Source organism: Heliangelus exortis, chromosome 8 (genome assembly GCF_036169615.1).
Source record: "Heliangelus exortis chromosome 8, bHelExo1.hap1, whole genome shotgun sequence".
Classification (NCBI taxonomy): Eukaryota; Metazoa; Chordata; class Aves; order Apodiformes; family Trochilidae; genus Heliangelus; species Heliangelus exortis.
The window spans coordinates 4,902,540-4,924,784 of NC_092429.1; the positions used below are offsets into that span (position 1 = coordinate 4,902,540).

Here is a 22,245-nt window from a genome sequence, read left to right on the forward strand (position 1 = left end):
GCTGAGCTTTATTTTGCACAAGTAACTTCTGATAACTTTTCAGGATAACACTTCGGGTGAGGAAACTTCTGCTCTTGATTCCCACTGACCCAGCTATTCAGGAGGCTCTTGATCAGCTTGATTCCCTGGGAAGGAAGGTATGGATTAAACAATAATTAATCTTGCTGATCTTAACAAAAGGGATTTTACTGACAGGTTTCTTTAATTCCTTGTCAGAATAATCTCTGAGGGGTTTGAAGTTCTGCAACATAATTAGTTCTCATTTTGAGGATTATTGACTTAATGGCAAGCAGCAGGAGGCAAGAGGGTTGTTACAGGGATTATAGGAAGTGTACTGCCAATTGTAACAAAATGTGGCATTCTCAAAATATTTCTTGTCTCATTTCTCCTAGAAAACACTGCTATCAGAATCAAGTTCTCAGTCTTCAAAATCACCATCCTTGTCTTCAAAACACCAACACCAGCCCAGTGCTAGTTCAATACTAGAAAGTCTCTTCAGATCTTTTGCCCCAGGCATGTCAACCTTCAGAGTGCTCTACAATTTAGAGGTAGGAAAGCAAATTTACTTCTTTCTACTTGTTTCTTGAGAACTAAAGTTTAAGTAGAGCTGAGTTTCTTGGGCAGGAATCCACCATCACAGGGTCATTATGCAAAATGCAAATGCCATAGTCTGCTTTTATATAGTTATAGTCTGCTTTTATCTATGTTGTAAATTTTGAAAAAATGTGAGAAAAAAAATACTGGTGGTACAGAATAAATATCTGTAATAGCCATAGTTGTCTCAAATATTTTTAAAGTGATTTCTTCTGACTGCAGCCTCACAATAAGTGTATTGTTAATTGCTTCATTTGTAGTGGATTTTTTTCTGTTATGCTTTTAACCTTCAGCAGATGAAGAATACTAAGGAAGGGGAAGTGTCTGCATATTTATTTATTCATTTATTTTAGGTACTGAGCTCCAAGCTGATGCCAACTGCAGACGATGAAATGGCAAGAAACTGTGCCAAGTCCTTCTGTGAAAACTTCCTCAGAGCAGGAGGTTTGAGGTTAGATATCAAAATCTTCACTCACTAACTCTTCATTTAGTTAGCTCTTTATGGTTTCTGATGCCCACACTGTAGCACACTAGTACACCCATCAGTTGTTTTCTTCTCAGAGGAAAAAAAAAAATCACCAAAAGCTGTTTGGTTTTTTTTCACTCCTCCTGTCTGAAAAGCTGCTGTGGCTACATAGTAGTGTAGCAGAGTATATGTTGTTAAACCCCAAAATAAAAGTAGGCACAGATAAGCTTATGAAGTGTAGCTTTTACCTAAGGTTGTTGATAATTAGATAATTAACAAGTAAGTGTTGAAGTTCAAATTTGCAAGCATTATACTATGTTCTGCATAGAACATGTCCAGTTGATGGACAGATCATGCACTGAAAACCAAATTTAATTTGTCTGACTCCAAAATTAAGAAATTTGAGAGGGCACAGAGTGAGTGGTTTGGAAGACCTGGCAATACTACTTCTGTTTGTGTCAGATGTGTCAGGCATTTGTTGCTCTTAGCAATTCTTACCCCCTGCCATATAGATCCTGAGGCAGGCACTTTCCAGCAAGAACTGGAAGTTCCTATATGTAGATGTTGGAGAGGAAAATGAGGATATTAGTCTTCAAAGACACCAGTTTGGCAATTTTAGCTGGCACTTAGCAGGACTGAATAGGAGGGGAGGAGGAAAGAAATAAATTGTCGTTCACTCCTAATGCAAAACATTTTCCAATGGAGTCTGTCATATTGATTTGCTTTTAAGTTTGGTGGTGAATGTGATGCAGAGAGATTCCATCCCATCAGAAGTAGACTATGAAACAAGACAAGGAGTCTATTCCATCTGCCTACAACTTGCAAGGTGAGTAATTGCTTTTCATTAGAGAAAGTGCTGCTTTCTTGGCTTCCAGAGTATGGCTTGTACTACTGAAGACTAATTGGTACTTTGAGTTCTGTTTCATCCACTTGCTGTGAGCATTCAAAAATAAGCCTGATGGTTTTGCTCTCTTGAATGCAGGTTCTTGCTTGTGGGGCAAACAATGCCCACCTTGCTGGATGAGGATTTCATTAAAGATGGGGTAGAAGCCTTGTCCTCACGTCCCTTCCGCAATGTCAGCCGGCAAGCAAGCAGACAGATGTCCATTTGTGGAACACCTGAGAAGTCCTCCTACAGGCAGCTCTCTGTGTCTGATAGATCCTCCATTAGGGTAGAAGAAATCATCCCAGCAGCAAGAGTTGCCATACAAGTAAGGAGGTGTTTGATGATGAAGGAAGTTTCTGATGATTTATGGTGATGTAGCCATGGCGTCTCCAGTGACATCTGTGGAACTCCTGGATTTTATTTAAAAATGTACCTTTTCATAGTAGAGATTCTTGCCCAGGCTCCCTTTAAAAACCTCTGAAGGTCCTGATAAACAATGTCTCTTCCCAATCTAGATTTTAACTCTCTCAAGAATTATTTTGGCAGTCCAAAGGGAAACAGTACCCTGAAACTGCTTACCAGAAATAGAACTACACAGAAATCTTACTTGTGATTTACTGTCAGTCACATGTAACTCTAAGGTCTTCTTCTGTTTTAATTACTGGTTTTAAGTCCAGGTTTCTTTGAATCAGAAATTTTGGGCAAGTTTTTTGTTTCAAATAGCTCATGAGAACTAAAATTTGCTTGATTGTACCCTGAGGTAAACAGAGACTTTTATTTTTAATACCTTAAGAAAATGTTCTTTTCCCCTCTAAATGTGTCAGTGGAAATAATCTGAGACTGGCTATTTAATAGAACATTCTAACCTGACAAGAACTCACCCCATTTGAAGCCTGAGTTCAGTTGAAAGATATTTTACTTGCTAATGTAAGAAGTATGCTATGCTGGGTTCTTTGGCAGTGCTTCCCAAATGGATTTAGATGATGGAAATCATCCTGCCTAACTCCAGATAGTTGTAAAGGGTGCCTACCCTAGTGGAGAGTTTAAATCTAACTACTTCCTATTAAGGGGGCAAGACAAATCAATCCTTGAGAACAAAAAGGCTCTTATATCCTTGAGCCTCCCTAGGGAAGAGAGGGGACAACAAATCTAAATGTGAAATTTGATGTGACCCAGAAGATAGATTCCTCTTAGCCCTGTTCTTAACAAAGTGTGTTGAGTATTGTAGAAGTAATTGCTGCTTCTTCTTCCCTCAGACCATGGAGGTGAATGATTTCACTTCCACAGTGGCTTGCTTCATGAGGCTCTCTTGGGCTGCTGCTGCAGGACGACTGGACCTTGTGGGAAGTAGTCAGCCAATAAAAGAGAGCAACACTTTATTTCCTGCTGGGATTAGAAACAGACTTAGCAGCTCAGGTAGGTTAATGGTGTCTTGAAATCAATCTAAAGAAAGCATTTGGTTTATTCTTAAATTAACCCTCCCAAAGCTGGATTCAGTGAAGTTTGGCTTGATGATCATCTTCCAACTCGTATGATTCTATGATAGAATTAGACAAAGCTGAGAAAAATGCATTTGGCATTTTCTAAATTGCAGAAAACTGACCAGAAGCTGAAAACACCTGAAGAATGTGATGTGTTGTTCATTTCTTAATGCAGGAAGTAATTGCAGTTCAGGAAGTGAAGGAGAACCAACAGCCCTGCATGCTGGGATCTGTGTGAGGCAGCAGTCTGTATCCACCAAAGATGCTCTGATTGCTGGAGAAGCTTTGTCTCTCTTGGTCACCTGCCTGCAGCTACGTAGCCAGCAACTAGGTAGGAAATAAAATTGGGTATCTCACTGTTTGGAATATAAGCAAGGTGGCAACAGCTTTTGGAGATGGACAAGTACAAAAAAATCCGTGAGAAACTTCTAGCTTTGTAAGCTGAGACAGCTCAAGTTAAACTCAGAATCTTTAATTAAAAAATACAGGATTTTTTTTCCAGGTCTGAAGAACAGTGGGATGAAACAAACCATGTGGTGCTGCACCTTAGTGAAATGTATTGGGAAAGCTGACTTATTGCCAGTATATAAATATTTGCACTGGATTTGAACTGTGTAATTCTCTGAAGTGCTGCTGTTTGCATAGCTGGTGTTTAGTACTTGAACCTTTGTGTGCTGGAAGTGTAAACCTTCCAGGTGATGGAAGGAGAAGGAAAGTGCTGTTATAATGTGGTGCCAGTCTCTGGTGAGGGAAAAGGATGGGGAAATACTCACATAGCTATTTCTATGTTGATGGGGGGTGTCCTCTAGGTTCTGCAGTATTTTAATGCAAGACTTCAGCTGCCTTACTTCAAAAGATTTTTTTTTTAAAGATACCTTGGTATTCTTTTATTCTAGGATCTTTTTACAATTTGCCTTGTGTTGCTGATTTCATCATTGACATACTGCTGGGATCACCAAGTGCTGAGGTGGGAGTCTTTCTCTGAAAACTTCTGAAATATGTACAGTTTGATCATTTAAATATGGTCTTGAAGATAAAATAGTTCATTCTGACAGGTTTTTTGTATTTGAGTGTATCATTGTTAGTAACTCCAGTATCTAGTGATGTGTTGATAGAAAATGCTGAGGTATTACATTCTTTAGGCTTGTTTAATCCACTGGGCACAAAACTGTACTGTGACCAGTCTAAACAAAGCAGGTAAAACTAGTACTCTGGGGAAAGTTCAAGGTAACTTTTGTCTGAAAATATCTGGATAAAATCTAATGGACTATTCTGAACTTTTGAGAAATGCCTCTAAATATCAGAGCCCATCTATAAAATATTCTTTCTGATTCAATATTTCTGAAACCTAGATATTTTCAAACCATGTTATACTTAATTTCATTGCATCTCATAGTTTACATGAAGTCATTGCATCCTTTTCCCTTTATCTGACTTTATAATTTGTGTTTAATAAAGCATCAGAGCTTTTAGCTCAGCGATGGAAGTGGATTGCTAAGTCTGTATGAGTAGAGAAACCCTGGCTGACAAAGCTCATGTTCTGGCTTACACAAGATTTTCAATATCTGTTTTTTTCTGTTGGCTTTCTAACAAAAGAGAAGTGTAATTTTTGCAACCTTTGACAAACTGTATTTGCCAATGATGCTGTTTCAGATTCGTCGTGTTGCCTGTGACCAGTTGTACACCCTTAGTCAGACAGACACATCAGCTCACCCAGATGTACAGAAGCCAAACCAGTTTCTCCTGAGTGTTGTTCTTGGTGCCCAGCTGCCCCTCTGGTCACCAACCAGCATCATGAGAGGAATCAACCAGAGGCAAGTCACATGCATGTGTACTTAGGAAGCAAATCTTACCACATTTTACAATGAGTAACTCTGTAGTAGCTCTGAGGCACAAGAAATTAGGGACAAGGGACTTGCAAAACAGACATCCCTGTCACCCCAGGTAATTTTGGAATTAGGTAAATTGAAGAGAAATAAAACTGAATCCTCAAGGTACTCTTCCTCTGTGAACTGTTACAGTTCAGTTTTTCTTCTGAATCTGAATAGAGGAATAACTGAGAAATCTAAACATGTAGTTTTATCATCCTCTGATAATTATTTATAATAATAATTAACAGCAATGAATTAAAATTGTTATGAGTTGAAGGTAGAAAGCAGGTTTAAATGTTACCCATGACATTCAGAAGTAGCTGTTTGGCAACATTTTGTTCTAAAGCTGCAGAGTGTGCATGCCAGAAGCATACCCAGACAGCTATGCTGGTTTGGATTAGGTGGACAGGCACACAGGCCTTCAGAGCAACTGCTTAAAAATTGCTTTTGATTTGAAATTAAACTTTTATTTCTATTTGTACCTGTTTCAGACTTTTGTCCCAGTGTACTGAGTATTTTGACCTGAGATGTCAGTTACTGGATGACCTGACGTGTAAGTATGTTTAGGTTACTGTGCACACATCATTCTGATGGCAGCTTCTGCAGACAAGATGTAGAATTGCCTTCACAAAGGGGTTACTACACCACAAACTCAGTGTCACCTGCCAGTATGCTGTCTGTCCTGTGTTGTTAACACCTTGACAGGGACTGTTCTTGGTGTTCTGCAACTTATTCCTTTTGGGAAGTGAAATGAGTTTTGTGGAAAGGTTACTTTGTACACATTGCAGAGGAAACTAGACTGGTACCAAACTGTTTGAACTTCTTTGTATTTATATTCTACATTTGTAGAGCCTTTCATTTCTCTGGGTTTTCTGTTTTTTTCTTGCAGCATCAGAAATGGAGCAGCTGAAGATAAGCCCAGCTGCCATGTTAGAAGATGAAATCACCTGGCTGGACAATTTTGAACCCAACCGCACGGCTGAGTGTGAGACCAGTGAAGCTGATAACATCCTGTTAGCAGGGCACTTGAGGCTCATCAAGACCCTCCTTTCTCTTTGTGGAGCAGAGAAGGAGATGGTTGGTAAGTATCTCTTTGTACTCTAAAGTTGGTGTGAATTCTGCATAACACTGCCAGATGACTTTCCAGTAGTCAGTACATGTGAAGATATTATAATGCATCAGTAGAAGTGAAGCAGCTCTGTAAGAAGTCATTTTGGCAGCACCTTTGTGACATTTGAGAAAATATTTAGGTCTGGGTTTTGTTGATATGGTACAGAGGTAATGTAAGTATTTAACAGTAGATGTGGATTGCTGTGTTGCAGGTTCATCTTTGATTAAGCCATTATTGGATGATTTTCTCTTCCGAGCGTCCAGGATTATTCTGAATAGCCATTCTCCAGCAGGCAGTGCTGCAATCAGTCAACAAGACTTCCATCCAAAGTAAAAATTGTTTTCTTTATGTTGGGTTTTGTCCTAGATCTCATGGATGGATTGGGGCTCCAGATATTAGGGTTTCATACCAGTGTTGGAGCATTTCTCCAGTTCTCTGCGTTTCCTACATAAGTGTCCAAATAGCATTTTTGTAAATTTTTGGTGACCCTGAATCTTTAATTTTCTGCACTTTTGAAGTCTGCAGTTTGTTGAATCACTGATGAACTGCATCCACAGCTGAGTGCTGATTTCTTCAGTCCAAAGAGTACTCCTGTAGTTCATCATTTTCATTCATCATCCAATTACCTTTTCAAGACCCTTGTAAACGACAATCTCAAAACTTCTGCTGTTTTCTTTTTCCCTTCAAAAGAACTGTAAAATGCTTATGTCAAATAAGTCTCTTGTACCTGAGGTGGCTGACAATAGCCCAGAATATATCAAAAAGCTTTCCCTTTCCTGTCAGGCCTGCCTTCTATTACTGCCATACAATATCCAAACGGGTGGGTAAATTAGCTTAATGTGGAGTTGTGTGCTGCTGCAGCTGGATTGCTTACATTACACTTGAGTAAAGAAGGTTCCAGTGGAGCATTTAGCAACCTCTGAAATGAATGGACCTTGCTGCACCTTAGTGTTCAGCTCCAGCTTTGTTCCATTGCAGCTCATCTCAAACCTGTTCTTTTGCCTGCTTAAAGTAAATAAAGCTTTTTCTTTAGCCTTTAGAAAAAAAGGGCTAGTGTGTTGTATGATCCATTGAAAAGAGCTAAATAGAAGTGTTTACTGGTCTAGCAGAGCTTAGGTCCAAGGTCACCTCTTGTAGCAAGAAAGTTATCTGCTGTAGCTCTTTAGAGGCTTGTGTCCCTGTAAATATCACCTCTCCATCAGTGTTAACAGTGGGAGTATCTGATCACCCTCAAACTTACAACCAATTCTTTGTTGTCTTTTTAGGGCACCTACTTGTCCTTGATACTAAATGTTAACATTTGTTGTCTCCACGCCAGTAAGGGAGGGTTATTTAAAGCAGTGTTTCTGGTGCTGCTCCTCTGATTCTTTTCTTTGCCATTTCCCTTCCCTAAGAAAGAAAAAAACCAGCACTCTGCAGTCTCTCAGGAGTGTTTATAGTGTTCCTTTTGAACTTTAATTGTCACTTGTTCTGACTAATATGACTTTCTGGAATTAGAAATAATTGAGTCATCTGCAAAACAGATCTCAACTGTGGTTTTCTTTTTAGGTGCAGCACAGCAGATAGCAGATTAGCTGCTTATGAAGTGTTAGTAATGCTGGCTGATAGCTCACCTTCCAATCTCCAGCTTATTACAAAAGAGCTGCTTTCTATGCACCACCAGTGTGACCCTGCACTTACAAAGGAGTTTGATGTAAGCAAGAAGCCTTTTTTGATGTGTATTACCATGACTCAAAGTACTGTGTATGATCTACTTAAATGCTACATTCATGAGAGTCCCATAGTCTTCAATTTAAATTGACAAAAAGATAGGACCAGATGCATTTGGTCTTCCTCAGAAGCAAATACTCCAGTGAGTCTTTGTTGGTTATTATCTGGATATGAAGGAAGTATTTCCTAAATATCACCCATTTTATATAAATATATTTTAGGCAAGTTTTGTGACCATTTTATGCAAAGCGTTAAACATATAAATGACAAAATGTCCTCTTGTGATCTTTTGAAATTTATATTCCCAATTTGCCATTAAATTACACTTAAATGTTAGTATAAAGATGATGAACACTATAGGATGTCTCATGCTTTTTCTAAGTTACTGGGACAAAAAAAAAAAAAAATCACAATTCTTTTTGTCATTCTAGTATCTTCCACCAGTGGATAGTCGCTCCATTTCAGGATTTGTGGGACTGAAGAATGGTGGTGCTACTTGTTACATGAATGCTGTTTTCCAGCAGCTGTATATGCAGCCTGGTCTCCCAGAGGTAATTTGATCAATATCCAATAAAATTCCCTTTGTGGAATTACTGTCACCAGAGCTGCACGTTCATCTTAGCACCATCTGTAAATTAATTGTTTAAAAAAAAATAATAATACTCTGTGTGTGCATAAATATTTACACAAAATAAATATATAAGTTGTCCTGTGTGTTGTGACAACTTACAGTAATAATTCCTGTCAAGTACCAACTTTATTAAAGTTATTTGTTTCCTTCCAGGCCTTGCTTTCCATTGATGATGATACAGACAATCCAGATGACAATGTGTTCTATCAAGTTCAGTCTCTCTTTGGTCATTTGATGGAAAGCAAGCTACAGTATTATGTACCTGAGAACTTTTGGAAGGTATTACATCTTTTTGTTTGTTAATAAGTTGCCATTTATTCAGCCTTTTCTCATTGTAGAATTTCTAGAGATAAAGTAACTTCTACTTCAAAAAGTTAGAATATGTAAAAAAAAAAAATTTCCTCAAAAAATCATTTTGTTTAGTGATATGTGTATTGAACAACCACCTTTTTATATATTTGTTTTTTCTGTAGATTTTCAAAATGTGGAACAAGGAACTTTATGTTAGAGAGCAACAGGATGCTTATGAGTTCTTCACCAGTCTTATAGATCAAATGGATGAGTATCTCAAGGTGAAAACCTCAGGGATTTCTTTCCTTGTTTATATGCATCTTCTTGGTACCTTTTTCTTTCCTTTGTTCTTCAGAAAACGAGGCAGAGAGCCACTTGACTTCATTTATAATTTACATAGTATTGAAAAGTTTAACATTCCTATAGCTTTCTTTGTCTTTCACTCTGCAATATATCCAACTGATGTCCAATTTTACATCTCCAACAGAAAATAGGAAGAGACCAAATATTTAAGAATACTTTTCAAGGTATCTTCTCTGATCAGAAGATCTGCAAGGACTGTCCTCACAGGTAATGTTAAATATGGTGCATTGGTTACCAAGTTTTGTGCTCACATAACTGTTAAAATAATTGAGGTCAAAAAATAGCACAAGAAGGTAGACTTGTACCTTTGTGAGCATTACAGCTGTTGATAGCTATGGGACAAATGTAATATTCTTTCCTAAGCATGTGTCTTGCTTAATCCCAGTTGGATAGGTTCTACTTTGGCAATACCTTAACTGTATTTATTCTTGAATTTAGGTATGAACGTGAGGAGGCCTTCATGGCTCTCAACCTAGGTGTGACTTCATGTCAAAGTCTGGAAATCTCTTTGGATCAGTTCGTTAGAGGAGAAGTTCTGGAAGGAAGCAATGCATACTACTGTGAAAAGTGCAAAGAAAAGGTACTGGTGGTTCTTGTATGCACAAGAAAATTTCAGCTGTAGCTTAGTATTTCCCTTAAGCATTAAGTGGTCATAGAAGCCATGTTCATGTACTACTTTACTCTCTCTACATTGAAGACATAAAAAAACTCTTTAAATCCAAGCAGATAGCATTCTTCATTCTCTCTAACTCATATTGTAGGCCAATAGTTGGAGGGATGGCAGAATAGTAAAATATTCTTTAACATACCAGCCCACTGCACAAGCTCTGTAACACCTGTAGTAGTACCCTCTCTGTACATGTTATAATCCTTCTGGAGCCATCCTGCCTCCCTTGGCTTTATTGTGTGTCAGTTCAAGGTAGCTGGAATTATGCATCTGTAGAATAATACTACAGAGTGTTTGAGGTATATAGATAGAGGTGATTTTTTTTTTTTTTTTTTCTTTTTAAGAGAACTACAGTGAAGCGCACGTGCATTAAGGTCTTACCCAGCCTGCTGGTGATTCACCTGATGAGATTTGGCTTTGACTGGGAGAGTGGACGTTCTATTAAATATGATGAACAAATAAGGGTAAGAAAACTTTTCTCTCTGGTGCCCACGCCCATTTGTGGAGTGGACTCTCTTCCTTCTTTCCCCCACGTTTTGTTACAGGGATTTTGAGTATGTGGTACACTTAAACATGATGATGCTACAGTAAATAAGTCCTTTGCCTTAGAGCTTTCCTTGTCTGCAACATTCTTGGGGTCATTTCAGAAAGTAAGAGCAAAAACCTCTGTAAAAACATTTTATTTAACTCTGTGTCATCAGGATAAAAAGGTGAAGTACAGCGATTTTTTTTGTTGTTGTTGTTGTTTTTGTTGTTTTTTTTGTGTTGCTATTGTGGGAAGTATTAGTACAATTCTCAGCAAATTACACTGAGCAGGTACACAAAATGATCTCTTAGTTAATCTGAAATATCTCTTCAAACAGTTTCCCTGGATGCTGAACATGGAACCTTACACTGTGTCAGGGATGGCTCGCCAGGACTCCTCTTCAGAAGTGGGGGAAAACGGTAGAAATGCAGATCAAGGAGGTGGAGGCTCCCCAAGGAAGAAAGTTGCCCCTACAGAAAACTATGAGCTTGTTGGTGTGATTGTTCATAGTGGCCAGGCACATGCAGGGCACTACTACTCCTTTATAAAGGACAGAAGGTAATGTAGTTTGTTTTTGGGGTTTTTGGGGGGATGACAGTGGTCTTAAGACTGCTTATTTTGGGAAGGTTAGTGAACTGCTCAGAGCTCCATCTTAACACCCAACATTTTGCAGTCTCACTAATTCTTCCATACCTTGTATTACAATTTGGGGGCTTCCCTATTATTATTTCATCATTTCATCATTTTTCATCAAGGTTTGTTTGGTTTTTTTAAGAAAACTTTGTCATTAATTCAGTTAAGCTTTCAAGTTACTATAAAAATAAATGTGAATTCAGGAGTGTCATTCTGGGTGGTTTTTTTTCTTTACAAGACAGTCAAGTAACTTTTTCTTCTGTGTTTGTTTTCATCACAGGGGATGTGGGAAAGGGAAATGGTATAAATTTAATGACACCGTCGTCGAAGAATTTGACTTAACTGATGAAACTTTGGAATATGAATGTTTTGGTGGAGAATACAGACCTAAAGTCTATGATCAATGTAAGCAGAAGTACTGACTGATGGGTGGTGGCTTTGTTTTATAGTGGTATTCAATAGAGGTAGAACTCAGACAATTGTATCTTCTTCAAGTTACTTGACCTGGTAATCCTTCAGAATGGTCTAATATTAATTGAACCATATTTGCTGTTGCTCAGCACTTTGTAGACCTAGTAGCAGAGGAGATTCCAAAGTCAAATGGCACCTTATTAAAACAGTTTTAAAAAAACACCACCCCACAAAAAAAGCCACAAAACAGTTTTAGGAATGAAAAAGGCACTGAAGTTTTTTCTCCCCTCAGCCAACCCTTACCCTGACGTGCGGCGGCGGTACTGGAATGCCTACATGCTGTTCTACCAGAGAGTGTCTGATCAGAACTCCCCAGTCCTACCAAAGAAAAGTCGAGTGAGTGTTGTGCGTCAGGAAGCTGAGGACCTCTCTTTGTAAGTTCCTCTTGTGTCTGGAAAGTGTTCTCTTTATAGAATCATAGAATTGGCTGGGTTGGAAGGGACCTCAGAGATCATCAAGTCCAACCCTTGCTCCACTCCCGCTGCAGTTCCCAGCCCATGGCACTGAGTGCCACATCCAGGCTCTTTTGAAATATCTCCAGGGATGGAGAATCCACCCCTTCCCTGGGCAGCCCATTCCAATGTCTGAGCACCCTCTCCCTAAAGAAATTCTTTCTAATGTCCAACCTAAACCTCCCCTGGCACAACTTGAGACCTCTTGTGCCCTCTTGTCTTGCTGAGAGTTGCCTGGGAAAAGAGCCCAACCCCCCCCTGGCTCCAACCTCCTTTCAGGGAGTTGGAGAGAGTGATGAGGTCTCCCCTGAGCCTCCTCTTCTCCAGCCTCAACACCCCCAGCTCCCTCAGCCTTGTGTCAATATTTAGATCTTATCTCCAGAACTGAGTGATTCCTGTGTGATAAAGGAATACACCGACCTTTCTCTTGTGTTGTTTGGCTTTTTTAAGCTGCTTAATGAATGGTCTTTGATTGCTTTTCCAATTTCCTCTTCCACACTGCTGCTACTATTGCAGTAGGGCATTCAAGCTGACTGACAGCCTCAAGAAGTACTTAAACCATCATCTAAATTTGCCTTAAGCTTATCCTGACGTTTTAAACTTGAACTGTAGATTGTCGCAGAATTTAATCATTCACCTTGGGCTTGTGTATATTTCAGATCTGCTCCATCTTCTCCAGAAATTTCCCCCCAGTCATCACCTCGACCCCACAGGCCCAACAGTGACCGCCTCTCCATCTTGACTAAACTGGTTCGAAAAGGAGAAAAAAAAGGACTTTTTGTAGAGAAAATGCCTGTGCGGATATATCAGGTAGAGCCCTCTGAAAGTGGCAACTTATTCCTACTTGTATGAAATCAAAGCACATAGTAAGAGGAACACAGTAACTTTGAAGGGGGCCTTGAAGGTAATTCCCTTCTTGAAAGCAGAACTAGAAAATAAATCTGGATTCTGACATGAAGTCATTGACAAGCTGCTCAGTGATACATTATTTTCAGTTTTGCAGTCCCTTCTCACAAAGTTGACCTATCATGCTTTGATTTGAAGAAACTGCAGGGAAATTAGTCAAACATGAGCTATGCCAGCAGTCAACATGTAAGCAGGGGGAGAGAAGAGCAGAGAAGATGCTTCATTTGAAGTGCCCTTGAGGACTAATGGAGGTGATGGAAAATTACAGTCATCTTCAGGTTCTTGAGTTCACAAGAATGTAGAGAGGAGAAGAGGAACAAAACCCAGCTGCAGTTCTATTCATGTCTGTTAGGTTATGTAATACTGAACATAATCCTGAAGGGATACAAGAGGGAGAACAATTTTGCAGGTATTGGGGCTTTTGAAGATGCACCTTCCTGCTGCATCTGCACATGTGTAGGAGAGCCTACAGCACATACACAGTCAGAATAAACTCTGCAGGCAATGTATGGCCCTCCACATGGGCTGTATCAGGATGTCAATAGTTATTTTAGGCCTTCTTATATCTAGGGTTGTATTATTACAATAAACAGTATATGGCTCAAATATATTGAGAGTCTTTTTAGCAAAATTTCACTTGAAAAAAGTAGGGGCTTGGCATTTAAGTGTGTTATTGTGGCTACAGCCTGTAATTGTACCATAGCTTCTTGCTCTGTACATGTAAATTTGCTGAGCAAGCCTTTCAGGTTTGAAGGATATTCTCTTGGCTTTTTTATTGAAAGGAAAAAAAAAAACAAAACTTCTTCCTTTTCTTTTCCCTTAATGGCCAAATGATTAAGTTCCTCATTGCTGTCATGTCCTTGGAAGAAAATCACTGGGTTTATAGAAGTCTTTTAGGTCTCCTATATCTGTTCTCCCTTCTGCTTCAGATTCAGATCATTAACAGGATAGGTCTGACACTGGTTTATAAACACCACACACATTTACATAAAATTTATCCAGAGGATTGTAGTTTGACCACATTTAAATTTTTTTGGCTTCTTTTACAGATGGTAAGAGATGAAAACTTGAAATTTATGAAGAACAGAGATGTATACAGTAGTGACTACTTCAGTTTTGTTCTGTCGTTAGCTTCACTGAATGCTGTAAGTACCTAAATCTTAATCTTAGAGTATTTGGAATATGCTGGATAGGAAGGGGCACAGAAGCTTTTTAGGTGTTGTCATGATTTTGCTTTTCCAGATGAGCTGGAAATTGTCTCCAGCTATTTTTCATGCTGATGACATCTTGTCTGAAAGCTGACTGCAGCCTCCTCCTCCAGTAGTGGCAGAAACATCACTGTGCATAGTAAAATTTATAAAATAACACACAACCTTTTTTAATGATGCAAACTGAGCTCTTGGGGGAGAGGAATCCTCCCTGTGTGAAAGATCTAAAAGTTGGTGTTAGTCACCTCAAAGTTAACAGACTTTCACTGGAAGTCCAGTTTAATAATTAAGCTATTCTAAATAGAATAATGAACAAACCAGAATTTATTAAGCTTATTAAATCTGAAGATCTAATGATTTTACAGAAAGTTTGTTCCATTTGTAGCATATTTGTTAACTAGCCTAGTCAGCACTGGAGACTGGTTTTAGCACATGAAAGCAGTGTGTTTCATTTTTTCCAAATTATTTAAATTACTTAAATAGAACACAGTGATATGTTTAAGAAGCAGAATATTTGCTGCAGGTGTACTTCTGCTCTGGAGTAAATTTGATATTTCTTTCAGACTAAGGTAAAGCATCCCTATTATCCATGCATGGCCAAGGTGAGCTTACAGCTGGCAGTCCAGTTCCTCTTCCAGACCTATCTCCGAACCAAAAAGAAACTCAGGTAAGACCTTGCTCTGGGGACTGTAACAACATATTCTGAGGGGTTTCTGCAACTACAGCACCTTGAAATACTGCAGGTAGCACAGACATTCACAGGAGTAGCATTGCATTCCTGCTTTGAAGTGAAATCTCATTGCCAAAAAATCACAGAGGAAGGAAGGTCTGGTGTAACCTGATAGCTTGCTGCATCTCCCATTATTTCAGTGGCAGTGGCCTGGGCATGGAAAAGCTTTAATGGATTTAAAGTCAGCAGGTTGTTCCAAAATACTTTTTGAAGTGAAAAATGTAATGTACATTGAAGTAAAATAAAAATTCTTCCTATCTGGCAAACAAGAAATGTGGTTTAGGCTTTGGAGATGTTTTTTTTTTTTTTCCTCTTTCATTGCTAACATTTTTTCCTCTTGTGAAAGGGCTGATACAGAAGAATGGATTGCTACCATAGATGCACTGCTCTCCAAAAGCATTGATGCTTGTCAGTGGTTGGTTGAATACTTTGTTGGGCCAGAGGGACGGGAGCTTGTAAAGTAAGTCCTGGTAATTCTCTCTGAGGTGTTTTGTTCCTCATGCATGGATAAAGCTTCCTAATAATATGATCTGGCCTATATTTGTGTACTCCCAGAGAGCTGACTGTGCACATTCTTTAAAGAGATACTCTATACAATCACTTAGGGGTTTTTTTTCCTAGTATTTTCTCTGTGAAGCTTTCTAAGTAATTCTAAAAATCTAAATAGTGCAGCATACGTGGAGGAGGGTGTAGTTCTTTAATTCAGTCAAGTGTCTTGGAATGTGTTTAAGTTTGTTTAGTCATTCCTGTCAAGTGGTGGGAAAGGAGAAGGTGGTGCAAGTGTTTGGAATAAGGGAAGTTAAATACTAATCTGACAAATATTCCAGGTAAACTGGAAAGGCTATTTCTCACCAAGCACTAAATCAGCTAATAGGTGTTTTGAAGACACCTAAGACAAATTCTTGAAGAGCTGACACACTTAGAGAGATGTGTCAGTGTAAAGAAAATTTAATTTTGAACTTGCATAGAAAGGCAGGATCCTATGATAGCTTTTGCTTTAGCTTTTTTTTGTTGTTGTTACTTGAATGAATAAATATAAAGTAGTATTATAGGCCTTACCAGTGGCAAGCAGGAGTGCAGGAAATTAAGTTACAGCTTATCAAAAGAGGTACTGTTACCCTTTTTAAAATAACACCACACTTAATCACAGCACCTGTGTGTGCACATTGATTCCAGTTCTCTTTGCAGCTTTCCCTTTTATCTTCCAGGACTTTCCTCCTGGAATGCAGTGTAAGAGAGGTGCGAGTTGCTGTAGCCACTATTCTTGAAAAAGCCCTCGACAGTGCCTTGCTTTATCAGGAGAAGGTAAATGTCACCTCACCCCCAGTGTTCCTCCTGCTTGTCTCTACCCAACAGCTCTCCCTGTGTCTGCAGACAATGCTGTGTGATTTGGAAATGACAAGGTGAAAGCCTGGGGGTTTATTTTACCAAATTTCTGGGATCTTTCTATTGTTTTTTTCATCCATCATCGTGGGTGGGAGGCATTGTATAGGCTGCTGTTAAACTTTGTCATGTTTACAGCTTTAAGGAAAGATTGCTGTGAGGTTCTACAAGCTGAATAGAGTAGTGGGAAGTGAACATTTACAATACATTATTTACAATATATCATCATAATATTTGGTTATTTTCTCCTGGCTGTTAGTTGCTATTTGTTAACTGAGATGTAATAACTTATAGTGTGTATAAATAATACTTTATGTAAATAATAATTTATATCATCTTAAGTGTGTTTTGACCAAAGCTAGACACTAACATTGCCTTTTGCATGGCTGAGTGAGACCCTGAGTGACATTTTACTTCTGATCTGGTTTGGTTTGTGTTACTGTAGTGATTGGAACATTTGAACATCAGTTCAATCTGAGGAGTAGTTTGGTTTGCTTTAAAAATACTGCAAAATGATGTAACTACTGAGTTCCACCTCTTTGAGCAAGTTACCTACTTGCCAATGTTTCATTGCTTTCCTGATTGATATTTGCAGAATTCATACAAAAGAGTTAAAAATGGGAAGGCTGCAATTCTATATTAGCTTTTGGTACTCATCTGACCATGACCATACCTTAACTCTCATATGTGAAACACTTACTTTTTTAGGCAGTAGACAGCTCTTTACATTCAAATTAATAATTTTTTTTCACAGTTAAAAAGTCTACATCAATTATTGGAGGTGCTGCTTGCTCTGCTGGATAAAGATGTACCTGAAAACTGTAAAAACTGTGCTCAGTACTTTTTGCTATTTAATAACTTTGTACAGAAGGTAAGAAACCATTTGTTTTCCTGCTGTTTTAGTGTTAAAGAGCAGTAGTAAAGCAGCTAGTTGTTTATAGAAGGTTTAACCAATGTAAGGAAATTCTTCTAGAACTTTAAATTTTTTTTTTCTTTCTTTCTTTGAAAAATAAGTGTCTTTGAGCACCACTGGATTAGGATTAAATCACACCAAAATGTACCAGCATAGTATGCCAACTGAAAATGTCATTTCAAGATGTCTGAATTTGGGGAGGGTGGCCCTTGATGATTTAAAAAAAAAAAATAAAATAAAAAATCCAGCATTCAGGATTTTTGTCCTATAGGAAGCAGAATGTTCAGACTGTAATGTTCAGCCCAGCATGATTTCTTTCTATTCCCCTGTTCTTTTTTATCTGTATAATGAGACAGCCTTTCAGAGCTGCACCTTTGTGTGATGATTATTTGGTTTTCAGAGTGGAAAATACAGCCTGAGCATTTTGCTTCTGTTCTCTAGAGCACTAATTCTCTACCTACACAGGAAAGTAACTTGAATCTTGTCTAAACAGCAGGGCATAAGGGCTAGCAGTCTTCTTCTCAGACACTCTGCTTTGAGGCACATCATCAACTTTCTCCTTGGCCCCAACCGGCAGAGCAATCAGGTAAAGTTTACACAGCGTGGGTTGTGCTGTAGTTTGCCCTCCCCATCTGTTTTATGGTGCTTGAAATATGGATAAATACTTTTCATGTGGGAAAATAAGAGTAATCCTTGGACTGTTCTATAAACTTCATGGAATTCTTAGTCTACCTGTGTGTAGTTAGCACGGAAATGGCTTTTCTTAGAAGTGAGTGTTAACGTTTTTGATAATGACAGAATTTTCATAGAATATCAGGCTGGAAGGGTCCTCAAGGATCATCTGGTCCCAATCCTTGTAATAGTATAGTTTATATGAGATGTCTCAGCACCTTGTCAGGGTAGGACTTAGAACTCTAAAGTGGGGGAATCCACCACTTCCCCTGGGAGACCATTCCAGTGTTTGGTGAGAAACGTACCTCTTCTGTCCAAAAAAAAAATGAAAATTTCACCAACTTCAAAGTATTAAAACATGGTGATGGACTATTAAGGACATTGCTTTGTTTTGACTTAACAGAATTGACTGAATCAAGCAATGAAAAGTCTCTAATAATAAATCTCTCCTTTGGCTCAAGCAGAATCGCAGATGGAGCTCAGCACAAGCACGGGAGTTTGGGTATCTTCACAATACTGTAGCACTTCTTGTTTTGCACTCTGATGTCTCCTCACAAAGAAATGTTGGTAAGAATTGCATTTTTGCCCTTTGGTGACTTTGCATTTCAGTTATTTTGCCTATGAGTAGTTTAATATCAGTGAGGAAAATACAATAAATGTGAATTTGAAGGCAGTAATGGATAGCAGTAGGGGGCTGGAATCTTGATATTAGCATTATTGTGCCTTTTGCCCCCAGCCCCATATTCCAGAAAGATTTTTCCTCATGTGGGTGAATCAAGCTGTGTCATTGTTGGCTGGAACAGAAACTCACAGGCTGTATTTTGCTTAGATTAGTTATGCCTTTTGCTAATCTGAAGGGTAGTATTTAGACTGAGGTACTGAATAACAAGCAATGAATATTCTCCTAGGTATTTCTTACAAGAGGAAGAAATATCTAAATAAAGATAATAAAGGAATGTGCTGAGATCTTCAGTTTCCTGAAGGAGGAAATTTAAGTTGTCTTCTTAGAAGACTAACTTGATTTCTGTCTAGGGTTAAAAGTTCCTGGAGTTGGAGGGGGTCAAAAATCATAAAGTAAAAGAATAATAACTGTTCCTTATATGACAAATGTAAAACAGGGATTGAAACTGAGGCTCAAAGTACTGAGAGAAAATAACATTTTGCTCTGACCTTGTTGCAGTTCATTTGCTTGTGTTGTAAATGACAGTGTCCTAGAGATTATTGCTTGGAGTGTTACTCTAAAAGCTTTAGGCTGGTTGAGGGGAAGGTCATTAGAGCTGATGGCATGATGCCAAACCAGCAGCAGCGTCTTCAAGGTGTGTGAAACAAACTAACTTATTAGTGGATTGGTTTTGTGTTTGTATTACAGCTCCTGGTCTCTTTAAGCAGCGTCCACCTCTAAGCATCACCACTTCAGGTCCACTTTTGACACTCCATGAGGAAGTGGAGGCCTTGTTATTCCTGTCTGAAGGAAAACCCTACTTAATGGAGGTATCTGCTCTTAAGTTCTGCCCTGCTTGAACCTAAAAGCTGCTCTGGTGATGTGTTTTCTTTGAAGCCTCCTTACGTGAAAAACACTCAGTTTAAAAAGCAGGCAGCTGGGGAGTGTGTGGTTATTATTTTGAGCTTAAGCAGGGCATCTTTGTTTTTTTCCTGACCCAGTCTTGCTCTGCTATATCTCTAAGCTTAGGGGTCTGGTTTGAGAGGTTACAGAGTTAGCAGAGGCAGCTGAACACATTTCCCAGTGCCCATGCACTCAGTTATTGTGTCAGCTGGAGGTGCCAACTGGGACTGAGCTGACTGGAGTGCTGCAAGGGCAGAGGTTCAGCTCACTGGGTCGAGCTGATGCTGGGAGGAAAAGTTGACTTCCCAGAACAGACTTAACATTCTAGTACAAACTTACTTAAAAAAATAACTGTAGGGCTGTGTCTGAAATGGTTTCCCCTTCCCCATGTAGGTGATGTATGCGTTACGAGAGCTGACTGGATCTCTGTCAGTTCTCATGGAGATGGTGGTGTACTGCTGCTTCTGTAATGAGCACTTTTCCTTCACTGTGCTACACTTCATCAAGGTAGGGAGATAATCAAGAGAAAATGTTGGCATTAATGCTTACTCTAGCCTTGGGTCATGCTGTGTCTTGTGACACAAAGATCTGCAGAGAAATCAGTAGTTTGTTGGATTTAGGGGCTGTGGTGTTGGTGGGTTGGCAGGGGTTTTTAGGCTTTTATTCTTTACAGATTTTTTAAGAATTTTGTTTTAAAGTTGTTTTTGTAATTCTTTGTGTCATCAACATATTGTACTGTCTAAATAACTTTACATTTCTTCCATGCAGACTCAGCTAGAAACTGCTCCACCTCATGAGCTGAAAAACATATTCCAGTTACTGCATGAGATACTGGTAGGTGAAGGATAAAGGCTTGTACAGGGTAGATTTTGTAACAGTGCATAATGAAAAAAGTCAGGACTTCATTGCTAATTTCAATGTCCAAGTGTCTTTTAATCCTTCAGTTTGGGGGTTTTCTTACTTTTTAAGTTGCTGGCTTGGTAATCTGGTGATACACAAAACTTCACAAATCTTCCTTTTCATGTTGAGATGGTTAAAAACTATTCCATAGAATAGATAACAGGTATCACATACAACTTTTTTTTTTTTTTTTTTTCTTTCCTAACAGGTTATTGAAGACCCATTGCAAGTAGAGCGCATCAAATTTGCCTTTGAAACTGAAAATGGATTAATAGGCAAGTAAGCCAGTGGGTGAACACTCCTATCTCTTACTGATCTTTGGTGGTGATGGTTCATATCACCTCCTAGTTTGTAATCCTCCTAAACTCTCTTACTTCTCAGGGAAAAAAACTTAGCACATTGGATTTAGCCACTGCCACCCCAAAAAATCCTCTAAGAAAATCCAAAATAAGTGTTAGAGTATTATAATAAGGGCAAACTGGAAAAGAATTTCACTGAAAAAGAAAAATTACTTCCAACAACAGCAGTCACTGAATCCAAAGAAGAGTGGTGCTACATACTTAAAGTGCCTTTAAGGCACCTTAACCAAGAGGTTGTCAGCTAACTTATTTTAAAATAAGAAGCACATCAGGGTCTGCACATAATAAGGGGGCAGGAAATATATTGCATTAACAAAACAGGGTAGCTCTGTAAATCCTGCAATAACTTCTAATATATTAAAATTTATTTTCTACATAGCTCAAGAAATAGCCAATCTTTTTGCTTTGGCAGCATCCTAATTGCTATAAAAATAAACTCATTCATCAGGGAAGGATGCAAACTGCAGGGTAGCCTCAAACTGACAGGTGGCTCCCATTTGTTGCTGTTCATACAAAGTGTTGTCCCTCCATTGAAGCCTTTATTGAAGTGAAGTCACTAAAGCATTCCAAAGCAGCAGGAAATTCCCAGAAGTGATGAGATTTAACTTCCTAGGAACTGGGAGAAGAGGCTTTGTGTGCAAGAGGAATGTGGGGTAGCCAGGTGGTGCTCAAAGAGCATTTCTGATGAGTTGGTGCAGCCTGAGCATCTCTTTCATAGCTGCTTGGATGAGGAGCTGCTTCAGGTTGTGGAATATTCAGCTCCAGTGCTCTTCTGTCCAGTAGTTTCCATGTATGGCTGATAGAAGATAATACACAGCAGTGTAAGAGAATAGCTAAGTGGTTATTTTATCTCTGCCTAAATTGGTCCCACTTAGACCACTTCTATCCTGCAACTTGGACCTTTTTTTCTTCACAGAGAGAGGTGCAATTATTCAATTGGGTTTTAAGTTGAAGGCTTCATGAACTGCTGTGAGCTTTAAGAGTGAAAATTACTTTTACCTTGGAGTTCCCTTGCAACAGCCACTGAACAGCATCCAGTCTCACTGCACGGGGGCTGTGACTTGTCCATCACATTGCTTAGTTTTACTCCAAGAAAGAAAATCACCAAAAATAAATTTCTGTGATCCTCAGTAGGTTGTTTGTGCATAATTTGCAGTACAAGTGCTGCACTTCTAATCATGTTGTGCTTCGACAGTAGAAAAAGGGGCAATTTGCAGTTCCATAGAAATGATTTCCTAACTTTATAGGTTTCACTACAGTGTTCTTCACTGCCTGCTATGGACAGGGCAACTTCTGAGCAGCAAATCTGATTGTGGCAGTTCCATGGAAAAATTTTGTGCTTCTCCACAGCCTAAGAGTTTTGTTAAAAGATGTGAGAATTCACGGTGTAGAAAACTTCCTGGTAGGAATAGCCTGGGGTATTGCCTAAATCTCCCATAGAACTTTCATGGTTTTTG

The 22,245-nt window shown here is 38.9% G+C and overlaps 1 protein-coding gene across 3 annotated transcripts in view; it reads left to right on the forward strand.

Annotated features, from left to right (window-relative positions):
* The window catches only part of USP24 (ubiquitin specific peptidase 24), a 60,699-nt gene that overhangs the window by 33,726 nt on the left and 4,728 nt on the right, over positions 1-22,245 (forward strand). For 2 of the 3 annotated variants that reach the window (XM_071750058.1, XM_071750061.1), the window contains 34 exons: positions 44-137; positions 393-548; positions 948-1,045; positions 1,791-1,886; positions 2,043-2,271; positions 3,203-3,362; positions 3,603-3,758; positions 4,324-4,394; positions 5,081-5,241; positions 5,790-5,851; positions 6,188-6,379; positions 6,621-6,738; positions 7,958-8,102; positions 8,551-8,670; positions 8,904-9,029; positions 9,224-9,322; positions 9,529-9,611; positions 9,843-9,984; positions 10,416-10,535; positions 10,935-11,155; positions 11,511-11,635; positions 11,934-12,075; positions 12,813-12,963; positions 14,109-14,204; positions 14,831-14,934; positions 15,344-15,457; positions 16,206-16,302; positions 17,135-17,251; positions 17,787-17,879; positions 18,430-18,532; positions 19,335-19,456; positions 19,923-20,036; positions 20,298-20,363; positions 20,638-20,704. In XM_071750058.1, the coding sequence (XP_071606159.1) occupies positions 44-137; positions 393-548; positions 948-1,045; positions 1,791-1,886; positions 2,043-2,271; positions 3,203-3,362; positions 3,603-3,758; positions 4,324-4,394; positions 5,081-5,241; positions 5,790-5,851; positions 6,188-6,379; positions 6,621-6,738; positions 7,958-8,102; positions 8,551-8,670; positions 8,904-9,029; positions 9,224-9,322; positions 9,529-9,611; positions 9,843-9,984; positions 10,416-10,535; positions 10,935-11,155; positions 11,511-11,635; positions 11,934-12,075; positions 12,813-12,963; positions 14,109-14,204; positions 14,831-14,934; positions 15,344-15,457; positions 16,206-16,302; positions 17,135-17,251; positions 17,787-17,879; positions 18,430-18,532; positions 19,335-19,456; positions 19,923-20,036; positions 20,298-20,363; positions 20,638-20,704 (4,160 nt within the window). Of the gene's footprint in view, positions 1-43; positions 138-392; positions 549-947; positions 1,046-1,790; positions 1,887-2,042; positions 2,272-3,202; positions 3,363-3,602; positions 3,759-4,323; positions 4,395-5,080; positions 5,242-5,789; positions 5,852-6,187; positions 6,380-6,620; positions 6,739-7,957; positions 8,103-8,550; positions 8,671-8,903; positions 9,030-9,223; positions 9,323-9,528; positions 9,612-9,842; positions 9,985-10,415; positions 10,536-10,934; positions 11,156-11,510; positions 11,636-11,933; positions 12,076-12,812; positions 12,964-14,108; positions 14,205-14,830; positions 14,935-15,343; positions 15,458-16,205; positions 16,303-17,134; positions 17,252-17,786; positions 17,880-18,426; positions 18,533-19,334; positions 19,457-19,922; positions 20,037-20,297; positions 20,364-20,637; positions 20,705-22,245 lie in introns of all 3 variants that reach the window. The other variant, XM_071750059.1, reaches the window with a different exon arrangement.